The sequence below is a fragment of the Tribolium madens genome, unplaced genomic scaffold, assembly GCF_015345945.1.
Source record: "Tribolium madens isolate multiple individuals breed KSU strain unplaced genomic scaffold, Tmad_KSU_1.1 Scaffold_96;HRSCAF=242;Tcas5.2_LG5, whole genome shotgun sequence".
NCBI lineage: Eukaryota > Metazoa > Arthropoda > Insecta > Coleoptera > Tenebrionidae > Tribolium > Tribolium madens.
In genome coordinates this window covers 15831416-15855408 of record NW_025401068.1, presented here as the reverse complement: position 1 = coordinate 15855408, position 23993 = coordinate 15831416, and the positions used below count along the sequence as shown (strand labels likewise).

The 23993-nt window shown below is 29.5% G+C and overlaps 1 protein-coding gene across 1 annotated transcript in view; it reads left to right on the top strand.

Moving 5' to 3' along the window:
- LOC123013365 (diacylglycerol kinase eta) overlaps positions 1–23993 on the top strand; it is a 104070-nt gene that overhangs the window by 3238 nt on the left and 76839 nt on the right. Inside the window, exon 2 of the mRNA XM_044411838.1 lies at positions 3290–3400. Within this exon, the coding sequence (XP_044267773.1) occupies positions 3290–3400 (111 nt within the window). The remainder of the gene's footprint in view (positions 1–3289; positions 3401–23993) is intronic.

Genomic DNA, 23993 nt, shown 5'->3' with positions numbered 1-23993 from the left:
TCCGGGTACAGAGCCATTTTTAGTTTTTTCAAAAAAAAATTCATATCTCAAAAACTATGAGTCCTAGGTCAAAGCAGTTTGTACAGGCGTGTTTTCCGGTTAATTTTACATATAGTACTAGTTTTTCATAAGAATCAAAAAATGTTGATTTTTTGGTTATAATCAGATATAGTGTTCTGACCTTATTCTTAACTTTATTACTCAATATCTCAAAAACTATGCATCGTAGAGTATTTTAACTTGTTGCATTGTGTTCAGCGCGTAATTTTACGTCTAGAAAACTATATTTTAAGCGTTGTTACGACTTAAGGTAAATTGACCATTTTTACAAATTCTTAAAAATCTCGAAAAAGGATAAAGAATTGTTCAACTTTGAAATTGATCCATATAACGTTTTTTACATATTTAGATGTCCTAAAGGCTCAAAAAGAGCATAAAATCTTATTGGGTCAAGTTTAAAAAATTACGTATTTTTCGAGTTTTTCAAGTAAAAAAATATATTGCTCTTTTGACTTTTAACAACGAATTAATTTTTAATTTGCTCTCTATTCACCTTAGTTCATTATTTTCTTTACTTTCAATTATGTAGTGCAAATTTAATAATTTTTTTATCTTATTTTCAGTTGTTTTGATACGATTTTTTTAGAATTTAACAAGATGTAAAACACTGTATAATATATTTTTATAATAAATAAATAAAACAATTATAAATGAGTATTATTTGCTGATTATTCGCAAATTAGTTTTAGCTAAAAGAAAATAATATTTCATTAATTGCAATAACATTTCAAAAATCGCTTCTTTTCGTAGTTCTACGAAATTTTGATGAGGCTGAAAAACTCCAAACAAAAGATTTCAATAAAGTGAAAAAGCTTCGCAGCTTTTGTCGACATAAATTTATCACTAAATATGTATCGACACAAAGGAAAACTGTTAAAAGTTTTATTATAAAAGCCTTCGTTATGGATTTTCAACTGCATAAAACCCAACACCACAATGGGTGACGACATCGTAAATGGGTAATAATCCGCAAACAGGAAATTAAAAGTCAGAAATAAAATATTTATGGCTATTTAATATTGACGGCAGCAACATTGTTCTAGATTTATTGCAACGGTGAAACTATCAAATATTAAAAATTTTCACCAAGATTTTAGAATTTAGCGTTGACATAAGCTTTCATGTTTTCTTTCAATTTAAAATAGATGTCACTGGCTTTGCAAATTCAACCTTAAGGTCCAAAAAATACACAATAAACCACACAAAACGCGACTTGACACCAAATCTGTATTCATATCGGAGTGTCTGAACCTAAAAAAAATAATGGAAACTGACGGACGGGAATTTCAATCTACGTCTGAATATTTTCTTGTTTATTCAAAATCTGAAACGTATTTCACCCCTTTTCAGTGTTATGTTTTCAGGGTAGAACACTCTAACACGCGGCGTTTATTTTTATGATAAAAAGAAGTTGAGTAAATATTAAGTTCTAGATACTTAATAACAAAAATTCAACCACACATTTTTTCAGGAAAACAATCCGAGTTTTCCTCTTTCAGGAACACTTGAAGACCCTGTAATTGATTTTCGTGCAACATCGACACTTCTTAGTTTCAGTATAATTGATGGACTAATTATTTAATCCTTTCAAGTCCTTATTGCATAATCTGCTACAGTTTACGTGAAGCATCGTCATGAGAGAAAACCTTAAGTCATTATTCTAAAGCTGTTTCAAAGAAAGATAAGTGAAGCTTGAAAATAGCTTTAATCGTCTTATTTCACAGGGCGACAAAAAACACTTTTCGAAAAAAATAATTAGTGTAGCGTAAAGTACAATTAAAATGTGACCATTTATCAAGAATAACATTTTTCGAAATTTCTTTTAGTTTCCGAGTTTTGGAATAAAAAACTTTTAAATGGCAACCCACCATAATATTTTTTTAATCAAAGATTATGATCTGAAAATGACCTGTAATTAAATAAAATTGTTTTTTCAATTCCAGAAAAATACTCGCTATAGAGGTAGAATTTTACATAGAGTAGTATACAAAACAACAGGAGGAATAGAAAAAAAAAATTCACTGCTTCACCACTCAGCACTTTAATTTCAGGTACTCAAAATAGTAATGACAAAAAAATTTAAACTTGTGAAAGATAACAACTCATGGATTGCAATAATCCTGAAAACATTCCATGTTTAGCTGAATATTTCATGACTCGATAATGAAGCATAAGAGGGTTTAGTGGAATGTAGATTACGCATTCTGTTTACAAATAACTCACATTTACACGTTGAAAAATTAATCATTACACATTTTTGCATTAAAGCTCATCAGAAAAGCTGCATCACCACTTCTAATTAAAAACGATTGGAGCTTTCAAGAAGACACAATTAATTTAAAGCTCCGGTGTTTTGATTTTGATAAAATTGAAGTTGAAATTTCAATCTATTTAAAACGAAAGGCTAGGTTCAAAATAAATATAAGTTTTAAGGACAAAGTTAATTTTATTTAGGTGAATTTGCGACAACTTATGAAAGAGTTTTTTTTTCATGCTGGATGAAAGGATAAAGTTGCTGCAACACGATTATATTTTTACATTAACTTTGTGCAATTCATTCTCATTTTTCAATTTTCCCAACACCTGAAAAATGTATAAAGCGTAAAATTATTACTAAATTATGTGTTTTAATTACTACTGCACAATGAAATAGCAATAATTGGGTCAAGAAAAGTTAATTAACTGTCAAGACCAACAACATTTAAAAAACAGGTTTTATTGAAATGTTGTCAGTTTTTCAGAAAGTCCTTTCTGCCATTATTGAATTATTCCTGAACTTGAACCATATGAAAAATTATTCGTGTCTGAAACGCAACCGTCTAACCTTTGACCTTAAACTCCAAACTTGTGTAATCGAAATTAATCCGATATGAACTTTGCCTCCAAATCCAATTGTCCTCATATTTATTTAAGAATAAATCGAAGGAAATTTAAGACAGATGAGCAATTCGAACCGCGTTGTGTCCTGGGATTATTGCAGGAAAAAAAGCGCTTTTTATGAAGGGATTGAGACGAAGGGATAAAGGAAAATGTCAAAGGTTAACTCCGTGAGAAGTTTGGGCTGCGGGATATTATGAAAGCACTGCTTTACTCAAACTGTGCATCAATTTAAGGCCCTTTTTGTTCAAGTGTGAATAACTCAAAATGTTCCTAGAATAATAAAAACCGCTTTATAATGTTAAAAAAATCCCGGTTTTCAGGAATAATGTTTTTGGAAATATTTTTTCAGGCATCCATCAAGGAGGGGTTTTTGTTAAAACAGACATGGTCGTTTCAAAGGTGGAGGAGAAGGTACTTCAAGTTAAAAGGACGCAAATTATACTACGCCAAAGATACAAAGGTAAGGTTTTGAATTTTTTTCATATAAAACAATTTAAAATTTTATAAAATATCAGAAAAACAGAAAATTTCATGACTCAACATTAGGACTTTTTAAACTTTTGATTAATGAAAGTTTGAGCCTTTAACTCGGGAGTTGAATACATTTTTTTTCACTAGTAGTTGTAAAATTTAGTTTGTCGAGAGCTTGTAAAGTTATTTTTCTCATAGTGGTTAATAATCATTTCCATTATTGACCAAGAGCAATAATGAATTAGAGGTGAAATCTAGAATATTTTGAGAATTATTAATAACTTTTATCATCACAAGTAGAACTATTTCGAGATAAAATTAAAGCAAAATTAAATAAAAAAGACTTAAAATTCCTCATTAAAAAAACCCCTTCACTAATCTTTTTTCTAATTAACGATAATAACAAAATAATACTTCCATTTCAAGTTAATAACTCAGGTAAGTTATTAATTACTGTAAATAATAAAAAATCAACTAAAATAATAGTTGTGCATTAAAACATGTTACGTTGAGGAATAAAATGTGATAGTAGTGGAAAAAATATTATACAAAACTCGGTAGAAATAATTTTTTTATAGCCTCTCATTTATTATTTCTGTTTCTACTACACATAGATTAAAAAAAGTACTCGTGTTAATTTGTGTAGTAGAAATAAAATGTTTCATTTCAAATAAAAACCTTGTGTGAGGAACAGTGAACTCAGAATTAAGATTTTTTGCAATATATCACAAGAAAGCATTTAATAAAAATTTCAAGATCATGTTTACAACGATGAGAAAATATCATTTACTGAAAGATACGGAGACGTACAAATAATAAATAAATGATTACAAACGTAACATTGATAAATATTTGAGACAAAATTTTAATATTTAATATTGTATTTTTCCAGTAAAGCAACACGAATTTCGTATGAAAATGCGACATAAAAATGTTAATGAGAGAGTTAATAGCATGTATAATTTTTTAATTGGAATTTCAACACAATTTTTAAGGGCGATTCTATTAAAACACACCTTCCAGAAGTCTGGAAACGATTTTTTTCTCGCGACTATCAATTTTTTTGCTACAAAAATTATAAGTGTACAATGACTATAAAAATGCTATTCAAAAAAATTAAATCAATTATTTGTTTATACTTACGAGATAAACATACTAACAATTTTTTTTAATGGAAACCTACCACATTCATTTTTTTCCTAGTCAACGAGCTCGTTACAAGAAGTGTAATTTTTTTCTAAACCTAACACTTTTTGTAAAAAAAAAATGTTTAACTTGCAAGTATTATTTTTTTTTAATAAACTAACATTTTTTTTGGAAATAAATTGATGAATGTTGAAGAAAGTTTTGTCAACAGATACAGGTGCGCCAGAACTCGCGCCCCAGAGAAAGGTAAGGTACCAGGAACATGGAAAAAATGTTTAAAAAATTTTATCTATAAAAATTACGAGGTTATGAAAGTTTAAAGTTTGTACTTTGACTCTATTTATTTCTGTTGGAAAAATAATTTTCCAAGTTTTTTTGCTATAGGCTATTAGAAGAGGAAACAAGGAAGCTGTATCCTAAATTGTAATTCTGTTCAATATTATTTGTGGCTTTTATTGGCAAAATTTTTGTTCTTTTACTAAATAATTGTAAAAAAACATACAAGATCATCAGTATCATTAAATAGACGTAAAAAAATTTCAAATGTCAAAAATTAAATGTCAAAATTTTTTTTAACATTTTTTTCATGTTCCTGGTATCTTATTTTACTTGAAAATTTTCTCTGGGGCGCGAGTTCTGGCGCACCCTGTATACTTTATAATTTTTTTAACATAAATTGTAACATTTTCAATAAATATTTTTGTACATTTATAAAATGCATAAACATATCTTTGTAAAACAATAAATAAAAAACCGTTTTATTTAAGAAAAACATTAATAGTATGTTAATCTCAAAAGTTTAAACAATTAATTAAAATAAAAAATATTTTAATAACGCTCCTTTACAACCTTTAAACATTTATTAATTTATTTCCAAAAACTCGTAGTTTACTCAAAAAAAACATTTTTTAACAAAAAGTGTTAGGTTTACAAAAAAAAATTACACAGAAAAAACTCTTGTAACAAGTTTGTTGTCTAGAAAAAAATTGTGGTAGGTTACCATTCAAAAAAAATTGTTATTATGTTTATCTAGAAAGTATAAACAATTAATAAATGTTCAAATTTTTTTAATAGCATTTTTATAGTCATTTATTTGCCAAAAAAATTGATAGTTTTACCAAAAAAAAAAAGTTTTCAGTATTCTGGACCATCCTGTATGTATATTATCGTCACGAAAAATTTTCAGTGTTTGTTTACTTAACTAAAACGAGAAAAATGAAAGTTCAAATATGCGTAGTAAAATGCTAAAAAGGTTTCAACATTCAACAAATTGGTATCCACTTTGATGCATCGCAGAAAGTTCAATCAACCTACAAAAATGTAAATTGTGGTATTTTAAAGCACTGAAACTTGCATTGCGCGAACCGAAGAACTCTCGTGGAAAAATTAACAAACAATAGTGTTCAGTCAACGCGCTAATTTATCTACCAAAAGGTTACAACTCTGCTTTTTGACTTTAAAATTGTCGTTAAAAATTTACTAGAAAAAAAATTCTACTCTAAACTTATTAAAGTATCTCACATCGTGAGACAATTTAGTTCAGATTCAGTGGATTAAACGTGATTGGAGCATTGTTTGGGGTTGTTAAGAGGTTTTTGTGTTTCTGGGAATTCTCCCCGTTTGTTTTTGAAAGTCTATTTCCCTGGATAAAGCTGTCGTCATCGTTGCTTTCTGTTAACACACTCTTTCAATAAAGCACTTAAGCTCAGCGCTATTCAGATCTCTTCCAGACGGGAACGTTTTTAGTTTATAATTGAGTCAATTATTTGAGAGATCGTTTGTTCAGGCAAAAACGAGCTGGATACACAAAATCTAAGAAAAAAACCCTAAATGAACTAAAATTGTAGAAAAAAACTTTACAAGATGAGAAACTGGAGTCTGAAAGATAAATATTTGGCAGAAACTTGATTTCCGGCGGCACATTGTTTTATACAGGGTGCGCCAGAACTAGCGCCCCAGAGAGAAAGTCAAATGCCGGCCAAAAAGTGCAGCCGAAGAAGTAATTTTTGTGTGCGAGTTCTGGCGCATCCTGTATTTGATGGAGTTAATGCTACCCAAGTGATTTTACGTTTATTCAGAAAATAGCAATTTTCTAAGTCTGCTTTATTTTTTTCATAATACTAAAGCTCTTTGTTGGTTGAGAATCCCACAAGATTTAATTTTATGTAAAAATTTCAATACAGACAATTACACGCATAATTTTAGAAGAGAATCTGTTAATTCATTTCGAGTTTCATTATGGATTGATTACAGTATTTAATATTTTTGAAAAATTCACTTTCACATCTATACCAGGTGAATAAAAAGTATGGAACCAAACGTTTTTTGTTTAAACTATTTATTTTTTGAAGAAACTAATTGATGAGTGATAAAGTACTATAAAAATGTGATGATTTAACAAGAATAAAATTTTTCGAAATTTCCTTTTGTTTTTGAGTTGTACAAAAAAAATAATTTTTTTAAATGGCAACCCACTATAAAATCATTTTTCTCATAACAGCTATATTCTAAGGATTACAACTACCTGTTTCATATTTAATTTTTTCAAAATTTTTTTTTACATAAATTGCAATTTTGACAAAAAAAAAATCGCATAACTCAAAAACAAAATTTCGTTCTGAAAATACGATCACATTTTTTATATTACTTTAATTTATATTAATTATTATTTTCTGGAGGCAAATGATTAAAAATAAAACCGCTTGGTTCCATACTTTATATTCACCCTGTATAAAGATGCTTGTCCTGACTGACCTATTAACCCACAGCCTAAACCGCTGGAGACAAAAATTTCAAATTTTTACAGTAGATACCTTTTATAACGTAGGAATCCAATAAGAAAGGATTTTTGGAAAATCAACCCCTAAGGGGGTTAAATGGTGTGGTGAATTCGAAGTTTTTAAGCTATAGCCATGAAAATTGGTATTTAGGCTTTCGGTTAAAAATAAAAAAGTACGTATTTTACCATTTTTGGAAAGTTCACCCCCAAGGGGGTTGAACAAGGATAAAAGGTCGTAAAATATTTGTATTTTTTTTAAAGTTAAATCTATGAAAATTGGTATTTGGGTGTTCAGATAAAAACAAAATAGCACGTGTTTCAAGATTTTGGAGAATTCTATCCCTAAGGGGTCAAAAGAAGAGATGAAAATTTGTATAAATATTTATAAATTCGTCATTTTTGAAGTTATATTTATGAAAATTGGGATTTGGACTTTCGGTTACAAATGAAGAAACACGTGTTTTAGGATTTTTGAAAATTCCACCCTCTAGGGGGTTAAACAGGGATGACAATTTGTATTAAAATATGTTATTTATAAAGTTAAATCCTTGAAAATTTGTATTTAGGCTTTCGATTAAAAATCAAGTAATACGTGTTTCAGGATTTTTGGAAATTTCACCCTCAAGGGGGTTGAACAAGGGTAAAACTTCGTAAAATATCCGGTTTTTTTTAAGTTAAATCTATGAAAACTGGTATTTGGGTGTTCAGATAAAAACAAAATAGCACGTGTTTCAAGATTTTGGAGAATTCTAATTCTAAAGGGGTTAAATAAAGGATGAAAGTTTGTATAAATATGTATTATAGTTAAACATGGAATGAAAATTTGTATCAAAATTTGTCATTGTTAAGTAATATCCATGAAATAAGACTTAAAATTTTACGGTTTTTAAATAAGTTATAAAAGACGGACTCTTTATTTTTACTACGAAGTTCATAATAAATTATGTGTTGCTATATTTTGTTAGTAAGTTTCTTAGCCCTTCTGCGTTTTGAAATAGTTGTGGATGTCAAACTACCACGCGAGCGAAGCCGCGGGCAACAGCTAGTATTGAATAAATTAGGGCAAAACAGTAGTTCTTAATTTAAAAAAAAATAAAAGAGAAAACAAAGCACCAGACTTGTAATTTGAGTTGGTTTTGGAGATAGGCAGTTTAAAATGAACAAAGCAGAACTTGAGATTTATTTGAAGTGACTGGCTCCATTTCTATTGGCCTTAATGGAAAAGCAGCTATAAAAATCAAATTTCAAATTTTGATGAGAACATTTTTTATTATTTGAATTGCATGATTAACTTAAATTTTACAACTCGATGCACTGAAAAATCTTTTTTTTTTGTTCAAAATTACCAGATTTCAATTTCAGTCGCTGCTGAATTTAATAATTACATCCCATCCAAGCCGCAACTGTGCTAAATCCGGGATTTCACGGAACTATTTAAACTGAAAATTCGAAATAAATTTCAGAGCGTCAACTAATCAATACTAGGGAGTGTTTCGTGGAGATTATAACTCTTGTTATCTATCCCCATTTTGAGGATTCCCACCCATAATACAGACCACAATGGGACCGTTCCCTCTTCATTATTTTCAATTTTCCTTTGGTATTTCAACCCGGAGCTACGATCCGGGGACACGCTCTCTCCGGAAAAGTTGGTCCGGGCAATCAATCGGATTCTGCGCGTGGTATATTACCCCTTACGCACCTGCTTCTGTTTTATGTGGTCCTGAGCTCAGGTGCTTTTACGACTTTCGGTCATTTTTTTTTATAGTGGACGCATCTGTTTCACTTTTTTTTAATTCATACAAATTTATACTCAAAATATTCATGTTTTAATTGATTTGTTAAGTTTTTTTAGGTTTTGACCACCAAAGAAATTTTTGATTACAAAAAATCTGTTACTAATAAAACGAATTCCCATTTAAAGAAATATTTAAACCTCTTCAAGCCTGTATAAAAACAATCATTTTTTATGAGTTGTTCAAGCACTTCTAATTAAAACACTCAGATTTTTTAAAACTTGAAAACTTTTNATTAGAAAGCTACTTCATTTGAAAATTTAATTTCACCTTACTCTCACAGAATTATGACAATTAGAATCAAACAACATTAACATAAAAAAATTAAAAGAAAACGAATTTTAATGCCATATTTTGTCCTTTTTGTGTTTGAGATTTAATAAATTATCTTAAAATTGTTTTAAACTTAAACTGAAAAATTCATGTGAATTAATTAACTGTATTTTTTTTAATCTCATCCAAATTTCATTATATTTATTTTAAAAATTCTAGATTTCGATATTTACTCATCCCAGCGGGTCGTTAGAACCCATTACTGACCTTAAATTGTTAAATTATTTTCAGTATGTCTCAAAAATAGTTACAATACAAACCTATGTTTTTTTAAATGAAACACTATTTTTTTTTGGCATTTTTGGTTGTTGCTTTTTATCACAATGTTTTTACGCTAAACTTTTGTTGATCGATTTTGCTTAGTTTATTATAAATTGTTTTTTGACAAAAATATACTCTTAAAAAATTTATTACGCAAAAACTAAGAGAGCTAATTTTTTTTTCAACTGCAAAGAAAAAAGTACAAAAATTCCCACGACAAAAAAATGCTTGAGCCTTTTTTTACGAGATATAGTTTTACAGAGATCGATTACTACTAATCTGTGTCTTATGATGTAAAAAACGTTTAACAAACTGGCAAGTTCAACAACATTGCAAACAAAATAACTAAAATGACAACATGAAAATTGAAACTTCTGTTTTTTTTCAAAAAAAAAAAAAGGCTTGAAACAAAAATCTGAATTCATTTTTATGCTTAGCTGAAAGTCTTATTAAGTTATTACCATCATTCAAGAGTTGGTCCGACACTTTTGAATCACCCTGTATAATTTTTTTACTATAGATAAATAACGGACTTTACCAACTCTGTAGTTTTGAACTAATAGTTTGGTATAAATTGGACGATTAAATATCCTCACCGTCAGTAAACCACCACTCTACGTAATTATACTTCGTAATTTATACCTAGTCTAAGAATTAATTAACTTGATATTTAGTCTGTGTATTTCATGAAAACACACATATTCAGATTAACTTAACCAGAGATAGATTTGAGAAATTAATTTGGTTCATGTCGAAGTTTTTTCAATACAGGGTGTTCCAATGAAAACGAGCCACCCCGAATATCTCAGAAACTAAAAAGATTTTGCAAAAACGCCGAAACAGGTCGATTTTGTTTTTGAGGGGGACATTTTTTGACGTACCCCAACTTAAAAATTTAAATAGCACTACCCTACTTGTGACACATCAAATGAAAGCTATTTTAACAAGTTTTTCAAAACTTTCTACCAAAATTGAATCGGGCCATCCATTCACGAGATACAAGGTGTTCTAATAAAAACGACCCAGAAAGAATTTGCAAAAAAAAAACAAAACACTTGTTTTTAAAATGTTCTTTGAACCTCTTTTCTAAAGTTGAATGGGATTATCTATTCATAAGATATTCGCAAAAAATAATGTTTCTAATTAGTAATTACTTCTAATAAAAACTATTAAAATAAATTACAAGAAACATACTAATGTTGTTATAAGTATTATTGAAGCTGTAACAAAGTTATTTTTATTTCTTTATTTTATTGACAAAATAATCGAACTAAAGGACAGGGGGTAATAAAGTTTCTTATAATTTAATTAAGTATCTAAAAAATAGCAATATAGTTCTTAAGTTCTTTGTACATACGGACCGCTGAAGGATTAGTTTTTTGCCGATATTTTATGAATGTATAAAAATCATTTCATTTTGGAAAAAGCTTTTAAGGAGCATTTTAAAAGTGTTTTAATTTTTTGTATCACTAGTGGTTGGCCCTATTTGACATTTTAAAGTTAAGAGGTTAAAAGATTAGTGAAGGTGCTTTTAAAATTGCGTCAAAAATGTCCCTTTTAAAATTAAAATTAACCTGTTTCGTTTTTTTTTTGCAATTTTTTTCTAAGATAGTTCGTTTCTATTAGAACACTCTGTATCTCATGAATGGATGGTCTGATTCAATTTTGGTAAAAAGTTTTGGAAACCTTGCTAAAATAGCTTTCATTTGATGTGCCACAAGTAGGGTAGTGCTATTTAAATTTTTAAAGTTGGGGTGCATGGGGGTTAAGGGGTTACGGAGGGTGCTTTAAAATTTACGTCAAAAAATGTCCCCCTCTGGAAAAAAATTGACCTGTTTCGGCGTTTTCGCAAACTCTTTTTAGTTTCTGAGATATTCGGGGTGGCTCGTTTTCATTGAAACACCCTGTAGAATTTGCTTTGATCAATTTTGATTCTGCTCTCTCCTGAAATTGGAGGAATCTCTACAACCGATTTTACCATGTGAGCTGGAATCAAACCGTGAAGACAAATAAGTTATTCAAGATATCGTCTGTCACATCTCAACGTCAATTGTCTTATTTCATGACTGAAAAACGCAAAATCGATATTTTTGGAAGACAAATGAGTCCGTTGTTGGAGTTTTTAATTTATTATTTTCTCAAGTTTTTACTGAAAATGTGATTCGGCGGTCGATATTTCCAATTCGTTTAACATGTTGCAAGCCTTTCTCGCTACACTCCATTTCAAATCGATACCACTTAGAAGACATTTTTCATTCAAATTTATTTTTTTACTTAAGTGATTTAATAATGACGCGTGCACGTGTTTGACCTCTCCGCACCACAACTGTGCCCAACTTAAATCTTTGAAAAAGTCGTTATTCGAGGGGACAGAAAGGGATTTGTAACTTTTTATTTTTCAATCTACTTGAATGTTAGTTAATAGGGTATTTTGTTTTTTTTTCAGGTATGTAAAGTCGTGATTTTACATGCGGACTTGCTTCAATTTTGCGGTATTAGTAGGTTATAAAATGTTACTTCTGGGCCAGGACATTTGGCGTCTTAAAAATCAAGGTAGAATCTTACAAATTTGACTGTTTTCCCAAAAGTCAACAACTAAAAAAGGCATAAGATCACTCAAAATGCATAAATTTTTATCCACCCCAAAAGTATCCAAATATGTGTAGACCACCAAAAATTGGGCACATGAAAAAACAGGGTAGAATTCTAAAAATTTGTTGTTTTTCTAAAAGTAACCATCCGAAAAAGATCTAAAAAACTTACATTTTAGACACCCCAAAAATAACTCTTCATTTCTGGACCAAGCCAATTGGCGCATGCAAAAATCAATTAAAATTGTTAAATCTCTAGATTTCACAGACCTCAAAACAGCTTTTCATTTCTGGACCAAGCCAATTGGCGCATGGAAAAAATCAATGAAAAACAACTTAAAGCGACTTAAAATCCTCGACACTCCAAGTAAAATTACCTACTTTAAAAACCAGGAAAAACCTTTCTAAATTCCCTAATTGTTCGAAGAGCTCTCCTAAAATTTCTGAACACTCCATTATGGATTTTCATTTAGAGATCGCTATTAAAACTTTAATGTTATTATCGTAAACATGTTCGGTTTGTGTCTTAATTATCAAAAAATATCACACTTATACGACAACGTTTAACGTTAATCAAGCGTTGATAATTTTAACAAAGACGTGAACGTAAACGTTGTCGTCATGGCATGGAAATATTTGTTTTCAACACCCCAATATTCGACTATGCCTTCATGATAATTCTTGGATTCAGAATATTTACAGAATTAATAAAAATAAGTGCAAAACATTCCCCGTTTTCCTTTCGACTACATTGAAGAGTTAAAAAGCCACCGACAAAAAAAAATCGTCAAAAACTTGAAAAAATATCCTTTCTTAGATATCTCCAACTGTGTTTTCATTGCTGGGTCTTAGTTGGGACCAAGATACCTAGAAAGATCTTGGTTGGGACAATAAAAAAATATATAAAATATAATCTGTAATTTACAAAATTTAATAAAAAACACGTAAATTCGGTTGTCATATAAAAAAATTATACATACGTAACTGAGACCATAAGAAAACATTGAATTAAGTATATACTTAGTACTACAAAAACAAAAATCATAAATTACTGTTTGTATCAACCTGTCTCTTCATTTGGTGGGAACAGGGTGTTTCCTTCGCTATCCACGCATACTCTTCCCTTCATGATAACTTCCGAACTGTTTTCTTCATTAATGTTTACCAAGCAACCAACAGAGATCTTTCCATCACTAGCTAAAAATACACCCAGAAGAATTTTATTTTCAGTAGTGATAATACAATTTGAACAAACTTTGTAATATTTTTCATCCAATATCTGTTCAAAAGCCTCATCCACACTTTTTGCACTGATGAAGTGTTTAATTTCCATTACTACCGATGTGTTATCGTTTATCTTGAAAAATATATCAATTCTGGGTGAATTACCGCTGTCAACTTTGAGCCCAGCATAGTAACACTCATCAATCCAATCCTTTATAAGAAAATATAAATCAGCTTGTATTTCAAAATGGTTCCTGGGGATCTTTGTATTGGTATACAATTTTGCGATGCACCTAGCAACTTCAACGCACAAATATTTGATGTTATCTCTCAGTGACACACTGATGTCTGCCAGAGATTTTAAGCTTGCAATGAATGCAGAGATTTTGGAACTATCAAACTTCCCGGTCTCTTTTTTGAGAAGGCCAGAAAGCACCTTTTGTCTAAGCCGACAATCAATTTCGAAGTTCGGGACTTCTATGTTAATTGAAAGATTTTCTCTTTTGATTACATTAAAGAAACCACAATCTGTTAAAAATTGGAAGTACAAATCAACTAATTCTTCACTCACATTTCCACGTTTTATAATTAGTTCATTCAATTTTAAAATATGTTCAGGCTGTATATTCTCAACAATTGTGATTGACGTGGTTCTTTCAGTACAATTTAATAGACGGAAAACCTTGTGATGAAATGGGGTCTCTGCAAGTAGACCATCTAGACGACTCGAACCCATCTTATCCTTCCAGTAAGAGCGTAGACTCAAAGATCGTAAGTAATTGAGAATAGAAAAAGAGCTAAAAATCTTCTTTCCGGTTTTTATAATTGAATATCCATTGTACCACTCATCAATATTCTTTAGAATTTTTTCTTTTGTTTCAATACTGTTTCTTTCTAAATAGACATCCACTAAAAATTTCACTTCGTTTTCTGTAAATCCAAATGATTCAGAAAAAGAATGGGAGTCCAAGAAAAATCGAATTTGAGTATTATTTGCTCCAAGTGATAATATACCTCCCATTGCACAACAGGCCATGAGAAGTGCCTTTTGCACAAAATGGCACCTTTTCAGAATCCTGCGAGTCCAAAGGCGAATAAACGAAGAAATGTCATTAATGCTTTTTTCAAGTTCCTCTTTCTTTCCGCTTTTAAAGATCATTTCACAAACAAAGGCATCGAACTCGTCAATAAGTAAAATAACGCCTTTTCCAGTTTCTTCAGTTTTGAAATACAAACTTAAACATTGAGCCAAAAATGGCAGGCCATCTACCAGAAACTTTTCCTTTGCTGATTCAGTTGTGTTTGGGTTAAACCAAAACTTATCATGCTCAAGATCATCGTAGTACTTCAAAAAAATACTGACATGACGGCAACCCATTTTTTCGTTCTGTGTGCTTGACCACACCGTTTTCCCACTGACGTCTGTTATCAAATATGAATGTTGTTGAAATGCCTCTCTGATTACTGCATTCAGGCTTTCAAACGCATGTTCCAGTGATTGAGTCATAAGATCTCCAAAATCTATTGAAATAACAGGGTGCTGTCCACAGTGTTCGTAAAACCATTGTTTGCATTTATTGCAACTGTTTACAGGAGGTGCGCAATGGCACATTTCAAAAATCTTCTTTGTCTTAAATATCTTGAAATATTCTGACATGTTGTTTGAATCCTCAACAAATATTCCATCTTTTTGTATTACATTTGTAGCCCTAATCCCAGAGTTGGTGGTAATGGAAATTCCAAAAAATCTCTCAAGCATCTTCATGATTGACGTTTTACCAAACCGTGATGGAGCATTAACTAACAGTCGGTCATCAGGATCATGATAAAAGTGCCAAGCGAACAAACTCTTATCTACGAAGTCTCTGCATCCATTTAACGCATCAAAATCTGATGTACTCAAGCTGACCAGTCGCTGTAAAAAATAAGAAGAATAACATGGTTAAGTTTTTATTAATTGTAACTTACCTTTTCATTGCGAGCGGTCGCTTCTTCAGAGCAATTATCGCATGTTTTTGAAGGCGGCAAAGTGTGATTTTCACCTGAACTGTTTAGGACATTTTCCTGACAATCGGATGCCTCTTGAACCTCAATATCATTCTATGGAAGAACAACGCAGTATTACGACATGAATCTAAGATTCATTAAGAAGAACATTTTCTGGACTTACCATATTATTCAATGTATTATCGCCAAGTCTTATTTTTTTGGATGGTAGTTCATCCATTGGTTGAGGTGTTGAGGTTAATTTTCTGTTATTCTACTAAAAAAAAAGTTTCCATTAGTGAAAAGAAAAAAATTATGGAAACGAAGAAGACCACTAAAAGAAAGCAACATTTTTACTGAGTATCAAATCTTAAAAGATCAATGAATACACATAAAATATCACAAGCCCTTAAAATACGAATGAACTTTTTTTTTAGCTTTGAATAAAAATAAATCTTCAAAATAAAAGATAAGAAAATGAAAGCAATTCTTGCTCTCCAATTACAGAATGGTTCCTACCTATTAGAGGAGAGATTCCAAGAATCAGAAAATATGTTTTTCTAATTTATTTATTCTAATGGTGTTATTATTTAATTTATTAATTGCACTGTCATAATCAACATGCTTATTATCCTGTGATCCTGGAGTACGAGTATTTCCTTATACTGTCAGTTTTTTTAGTATTTTTTTCAGTGATTTAACAATAATTTCTGGATTTGTAAAGTTTAAATATTTATCGAGTGATCACGTCATATTCCTTTGCTTGTGCACATTTTTTAAATTGTTAATTTCCTTAGCTACTACCCAATCGGACACTAATCTCTTTTACTGAACCTGATGGGTAATATAAAATTTTTATAATAAATTTAAAAAACAGAACAAAATTGTAGCAGAATATTATACACCATTAAAAACAAGACAACCATCTGAATTCCAACAATTTAAAAATAGTTATCTTTTACTCAAGATAAAAAACTAAATATACCAAGAAATATCAATGAAGTAACGCAAATGAGAAATCGTAATTTTGCCATTGAATATCTCAATTCTACCGTAAATAAAAAACTAACAAAGACAGATTTTTGCAAATCAAAGTATTTCCCGAAATTCCCTTAATATGTGACTAAATTCAGTTGGAATTAAGATTGCATGTAAAACGAGAACAAACCAGAGCAATCCGGAACAAAAGAGAACAAATCGGAACAATTGGGAACAAAAGAGAGAAAAAGTAAAATAAAAAGTAAAAAAATATTCGATAATGTAGAACACAAAGCAGGTAGTCGCAAACATATAAGTTTAGATGAAGAAGCAGATGAATTAATTAGTAAATCTTTAGAAACTTTTCAGTCATAAATGGACAAACTAGTTTCATACATTCCCAACGATGAGAAAGAAAAATGGAAAAAAGATTTAAAACCTATTATTACTGAAATAGACAGATTAGAAGATGGAGCAAAAATAGTTGGTTTCAAACAAGAAGTTGTAGATAAATATGTTGCAAGAAAAACAGCTAATTTATTCCTTGAACAATTAATTATGACTGACTGTGAATTAGAGTCCGCTAATAATAAAATAGATGAATTGGAATATAAATTAGATAACTACAATAATTACGATCCTAAGAAACTAGCAGAATTAAGAAACAAAACAGTAGTAAAACCATCAAACATCGATGATGTAAAGAAAAGAACTTTGAAAATATTTGAAAGACATACTAAAAATATGAGAGCAATAAATGAAAAGATTCAAAAATTGTAAATTAAATGGAAAGTACTGTATTCAAGAATTTAAATATATTCAATGAAGAATATCCAAAATTCCGAAAAAAGTTTTCAAGTCTCATTCAACAAGTTAACAAATTCAAAATTATTATTTTTGTTCTTATGTTTATTATCGTAATTGTAATTATTGTTTTCTTAATTTATTACTTCAACACTAATAAAAAATAGCGATTGGCTGTTGATCTAAAAATAATGTGTACAACTCATTCCAAAGAAAATCCACTGAAATTTCAGTAATTGCAAAGAATTCCACCAAAATTTCTTTTGTTCTCAGCCGAGGGGACGAATGAAATTTTTTGTAATTATTTAGAAGTTTAGAATTACTGAAATTATTTGTAAATTATTAGATTTTTTCTGAAATGACTGGATTTTTTTTGGAATTATTGGAGATGATTTAAAAAAAATACGTTGAATTACTTTGGATTTAGAGGAATTATTGTGAAATTACAAAAAATAAGTTGAAATTATTTCAAAATTATAGGAATGAATCTGAAAACGAGTAGCCGTTCATTTGAAAAAATTGCATACAACTAATTCCGATTCCAAAAAAATTCTATCGAAATTTCAGTAATAACAAAGAATTCTACCAAAGGTCTAGTTATTCCAATAATCCATTGTAATTCTTTTATTTTCGTAATTTCAAAATAATTCTCGTAATAACTAAGAAACTCAACGCAGTTTTCAAAACAAAAATTCCAGTAGGAAAAAATTCATAGTTTCGTCAGAATAAAATCGTTTCCAGACTTTTGGACCACCTGTTTTTTAAATTTTATTTCATAATGTAATAAAAATCTACGCAACCAAGATTTTCGTATCGCAAAAGATCATATTAAATATTTTCTGCATTGTCTGACTTCTTTTATTTCATATTGTGCAATTATGTTGCTACTTGCCAAAAAACGTACACCAAACTCCTGAAAAGCTCATATCTACCATCACAAGAGTAATAACTAAACCTGAAAAGAAAACTTGTTTGTTTTGTGTTGCAATACTAATCACAAAATTTTTGTTTGTTCCAAATAGTGAAAAAAAAATCTAAAGTTTTCAATGTGGAGCAGCTATTATTTGCCACTTTTTGTAATTGTTTTTGTTGGCGTTGGCACAACATTCCCAATTTAGAATAATCAATTTAGAGTCTGAATTCCAATTACAAACTACGTTTAGACTCTACAGTATTCACGAATAAATAGATACTTCATTTAACTTCTGAGAGTTAAATTAGTTGAACAAATTATAAGTCACCGATCCTAAAGGTCAGATTTAAACTTTACGATTAAATTTCCAGAATCTCAGATTGCACTTGATGATAAATTTGAGTTTCAAACAGGCTAGACCAGAAAATAACTGAAACTGTTTTTTTCTTCTTCAAAAAAATGGCTTTCTTAGCTTTTTCAGTATCAGAAATGTTTGTTTCATGCTTCAGCAAACTACAAAGATACAAAAACCCTTAATTACAAATATTTTAATAAAAGTTTATTTCAAGTTTATATTTTAAAGAAAATTAAGATAATATGAAATTGCCCCCAAGGAGGCAAAGTTTCAGTTGCAAACTTGTATTACGTTCTGAAATGAGTTTGAAATGACAAAAAATTTGTAATTTCACGTTTAAGCATGACAAATTTCCATTTTGTTGTGAAAATTACACAAACTTAACTTTAATTTTAATTATTTTTGCCACAAAATGTTTTCACAAAGCTCCGCGAAAATAATTAACGACTGGACTAGATATTTGAGTGTATACAGGATGTTTTCTTAATATTGTGAAAGATTTATTAGTGTTATTTTTTGGTGTAGAATACATGGTTGCAGATTTATCAATTTTTTCAGAATCTGAATAGATATTTAATGAAATAACGAATATTTTTCTGCGTAGTTTTTGCGTTTTGAGCTCAATAAATAATTAAAATTTTCTGGTCGTTCAAACATACACCCTTGGAGTGAAATTTGTAGTTTTATTTGTTCACACTAAAAATAGAAACTTGAAGCAATTTCTTGAATCATTCATAAATTTAATTTAGTTTTCCTTACCTTTGCAGTTTACTTTTCGAATAGAAACGTTCTATTCTCGGCTTTCTGCAAATACAAGAAAAAAACAGACCATGTCAAGTGAAAGTTCAATAAGAATTAGAGTTGAATATATTTGAATAACAGGCGCTTATCGTGGACTTTGAAGCCTTGTTAGATACATATTATTTTCTTTAGTGATTTTTGTCACGAAAATTTAATTTGGTAACATTGCAAGACAAGATTTCAGGAGCTTGGTGTTTATCTTAGTGCGTCATTAGGGCTAATTTGTCAGATAAAATTTATTAATTATCCAACATGCATTTAATTTTGATCTTTCGATAATATTTACGATGCTATTTTTTAATATCATAAATTCATCAATACTATCTTTGTAAACAAACATATTATTGATTAGTGATCCGGATATTGTCGCTATCCTAAACATGGAGTAAAATCCACATAAACATTCTTTATTTTTACTTTGCTTGGAGTATTTGTAAAAACAACTTAAAATATGATTTCCACAAAAGATTTATCAATTCTAAATTTAACTCCCAGTCTAATTTTGCAAATAAGAGGTCAAGTTTATTTTTGCAAAGATGCGGAAGTAAATTTTGTTTTTAGATCCCCAGATTTGTTTTTCTACAATTTACACGACTGAGAAACAGTGTTTGTGTTATTAAAAAAATTGGAAATTATATTTTCTTGACAAAAAATCTTTAATTTCAGCTTCATTAAAGTTTTATTAACTGTTATATTACATAACTCAAGCAAATGGAAACGCTGTTGGTGCAGTTGATTGTGACGTCAACCCAACTTTGATTAAAGGGTATGAATAATTTGCGTCTTTATATCTTATTTAATAATGTCTCCGATTGACGTCACTACTGAATATCTTCAAAAGATTTAAGACAATTTTACTTTTCCATTACCAACTTAAAGTTTCTAATTACGTCTAACATTTCTCACAAATGAAAATTAGTATTATTTATTTTTCAGTAATACAGGGTGCGCCAGAACTCGCGTCTAAGAGAAAAATTTCAAGCAAGATAAGATACCAGAAACATGAAAAAAATGTTTAAAAAATTCTATATGTCAAAAAATTTTGACATTTTTTATGTCTATTTATTGCTACAGATGATCTTGTATAAGTTTTTTTACAATTTAACTTTGAAATTTTTATAAATATAATTTTTCAATGTTCCTGGTATTTTTCTCTGGGGCGCGAGTTCTGGCGCACCCTGCATAAAAACCTGATTTCGTGAATCGATTTAGTTAAAAGCGCTCTGTTTTAAGTTAGTAATACATCATTTTCTCGAATCCTGGCACTCGTCCTATCAAAGAAAAGTTTTCATTTTATCTTTTTTTCAGATGTTGAATTTGATGTCTTAAATCGCATGATAAATCGCATTTTTTGTGAAAAAAATACACACGACACTAAATAATTCCATTACAGTGTTAAAATTAATATATTGAAAATACTCTAATTAATTTTTATTTTCTTTTTAACGGCAAAAGTTTACAAAACCTTGCTTTGTTTAATTAAAAACGTGAAAATCAAGCACCAACTTCTAATAATGAAATTTTTCTTTTATACTTTGATGCAATTATGTATTACAAAGAGAACGACCCCAATTAACTTCTTTCAGAGAGCAGATGATTCAGAAAATGTGTGGTTAAAATTCTTAATGAGTAATTCCATGCCAAAACGATCACTTTTAAAACTCATTGTTTCTGATTTTCATAAATTTGAGATATTTTATAGAACGTGTAAAAATAAGTGACACGTATTCCACCGTTTTTTATTTTTTCAATGTATGTTGAAAAAACAGAGATGTACAAAATTAAGTATTTCGCAGCAAAAAGAATTTTTATCTAAATTACAAATCAACATTGAAAAGAATTTTTTTTTTAAATAAAGGTTTTTAAAATTCTCAAAAAATTTATGTAAAAACTTTTATATTTTTACTATGTCTTCACATAACTTTCAAGATGGACGTTTTAAAAATGGTTGAAAATTTTTTTTTTTGAAATCCCCTAACATCATCAGAAAGTAGCGTTTCCTTGGAAATTAAACAGAAAAATTAAAATTACCGTCACTAATAAACTGTTGTATAGAATACACATAAATTGCAATAACAACATTTATTTTTAAAAAAATATCAATAATAAATACAAATTCCCCAGTTGAGGAAAAGTACTCTATATTTTTTTATTATTAGTCAAATTTACGAAAATCAGAAACAATGAGTTTTAAAAGTGATCGTTTTTGCATGGAATTACTCTAAAGTCTTTTCCTCTTTCGACCTTGATGTTGTTTCCAAAAGAAAATAATAATTATGGGCCTAATACGTAGTTGCAGTTTAAAAAAAAAGTTTTTCTGGAAAAAACACCAGTTGTGATTTAATCCTTAAAAATTTAGATTTCTTGTCAGAATAATAGTTCTGTAACCAAATTGTTAACACCAAACAATTTCGAAGCGATTGTGCATTAAATAAAAAACACGGTTATAATTTTATCAGTCAATTAACAAATTATTAAAAAATAAATAAATAATTAATTAAAAGTAAGATCAAGGCAGATATTTTTTAGTTTTTGCTTTTGCTGGATTCCACAATGGTTTAAAGACTAAAATTAGTTTGTTGTAAAAATAATGCGACTTCCTTAACTTTTATGGAGCACTTTATTTAGATTTCTTGTTCGATTTTTAATCCAGTTTTCTGAAATTTTCCGTAATAAATGCGCTCCACGTCCCGAGTCGGCTGATAATGCATTAGTTTCGCACACCACACCTGCATCCAAGTCCCAACGGGGCGTCGCGACGCTAATATCCTATCCCGGTCCTGTTCTCCTAGTGCACGGCGTCCACAAGGTCGTTTAACTCGACGGTTTTAATGCGTCGGAGTAGAGCGTAAACTCCGTGATGATGACGTCACCAATTGCGTACTCCTCCCCTTTCGTAGTAAGCCCGACGAGGAGCGCCTCGACGCTACCGACGTCCCGATTTCAGTCCCAACGACGCCGCTACACGAAACGGACGCGATCAATGCTCCACATCATACCGCAACGTATTGTCAAGACATGCACGTGTGAACAAGTCCCGTACGGGACGACACGTCTTATTGCACCCAAAGAACAAGTCGGTGCTTGATTTCAATAAATCCACGAGAACAGGTAGGAATTCAACATTTTCTTGTACCACACAACATTCATATTTTCACATATTTCCTACAAAAAATTTTATATACCAGGTGAATAAAAAGTATGGAACCAAACGTTTTTTGCTTAAACTATTTATTTTTTGAAAAAACTAATTGATGAGTGCTAAAGTACTATAAAAATGTGATGATTTAAGAAGAATAAAATTTTTGGAAATTTTCTTTTATTTTTAGTTCTACAAAAAATTATTTTTTTTAAATGGCAACCCACTGTAAAATCATTTTTCTCATAAAAGCTATACTCTAAGAATTACAACTATCTGCTTTATTTCTAATTTTTTCGAAAAAAATTTTTCACATAAATTGCAATTTTGACAAAAAAAATCGCATAACTCAAAAACAAAACAAAATTTCGTTCTGAAATTACGATCACATTTTTTATATTACTTTAATTTAAATTAATAATAATTTTCCGGAGGCAAATGATTAAAAATAAAACCGCTTGGTTCCATACTTTATATTCACCCTGTATAAAAAAATAAACATGAGAAGGAAACAAGTTACGTTAAAATGTATCGAATCTCGGTTTTATCGTATTTTTTATTTTAATTTTTTCAAGAAAAAAGTAGTTTATTTTTTTACACAAAAAAAGTACAAAGATACATTATTTATGAAACAGTCCGTAAAGAAGTACTTTTACTGACTCGTATGTCATTAGTTTTCGGTTAAAATAAAATAGTATATTAAAAGTTTCATAAGTCGAGTCTTGAAGCACTAATTCAAGTTTAAAAACGAGTGGCGTAACCACAAGGTTTTTCGAAACGAGTTTTTTGTACTATTTTGTGTAATTTTATGTCGTTTTTAATCAAAAATAATTTTTAATCGATTTAGGGTTTGGTATTGTCTTAATTTTAAAAGACAAATTTGATCTAGTGGCCTTTTGACTATTAAAACATGATGAAGTCYCATTCTTTAATATTAGAGAATCAAAACAAAGGCAAATTACAAATAATCAATTTTGTAACAATAAAAATATAAAAATGACAAAATCGTAAACTAGGACGGAAATTAGGTCTTGTTGCAACATGAAAAGGACTTCTAACGAACTACGTGAAAAATTCTCAACAATAATAATTAATTTTCCAACTTTACAAAAATTGTTTTTTACGAAAGAGGGAAACAAGTTAAGTTAAAATGTATCGAATCTCGGTTTTATCGTATTTTTTATTTTTATTTTGTTTCAAGAAAAAAGTGTAGTTTATTTTTTTTCACAAAAAAGTACAGAGAAACATTATTTATGAAACAGTCCGTAAAGAAGTACTTTTACTGACTCATATGTCATTATTTACCAATAACAGGCTTGTACAGTTTTATTTGGTTTCATCTCAGTTTTCGGTTAAAATAAAATAGTATATTAAAAAACAAGTTTCATAAGTCGAGTCTTGAAGCACGAATTCAAGCTTAAAAACGAGTGGCGGAACCACAAGGTTTTTCGAAACGAGTTTTTTGTACTATTTTGT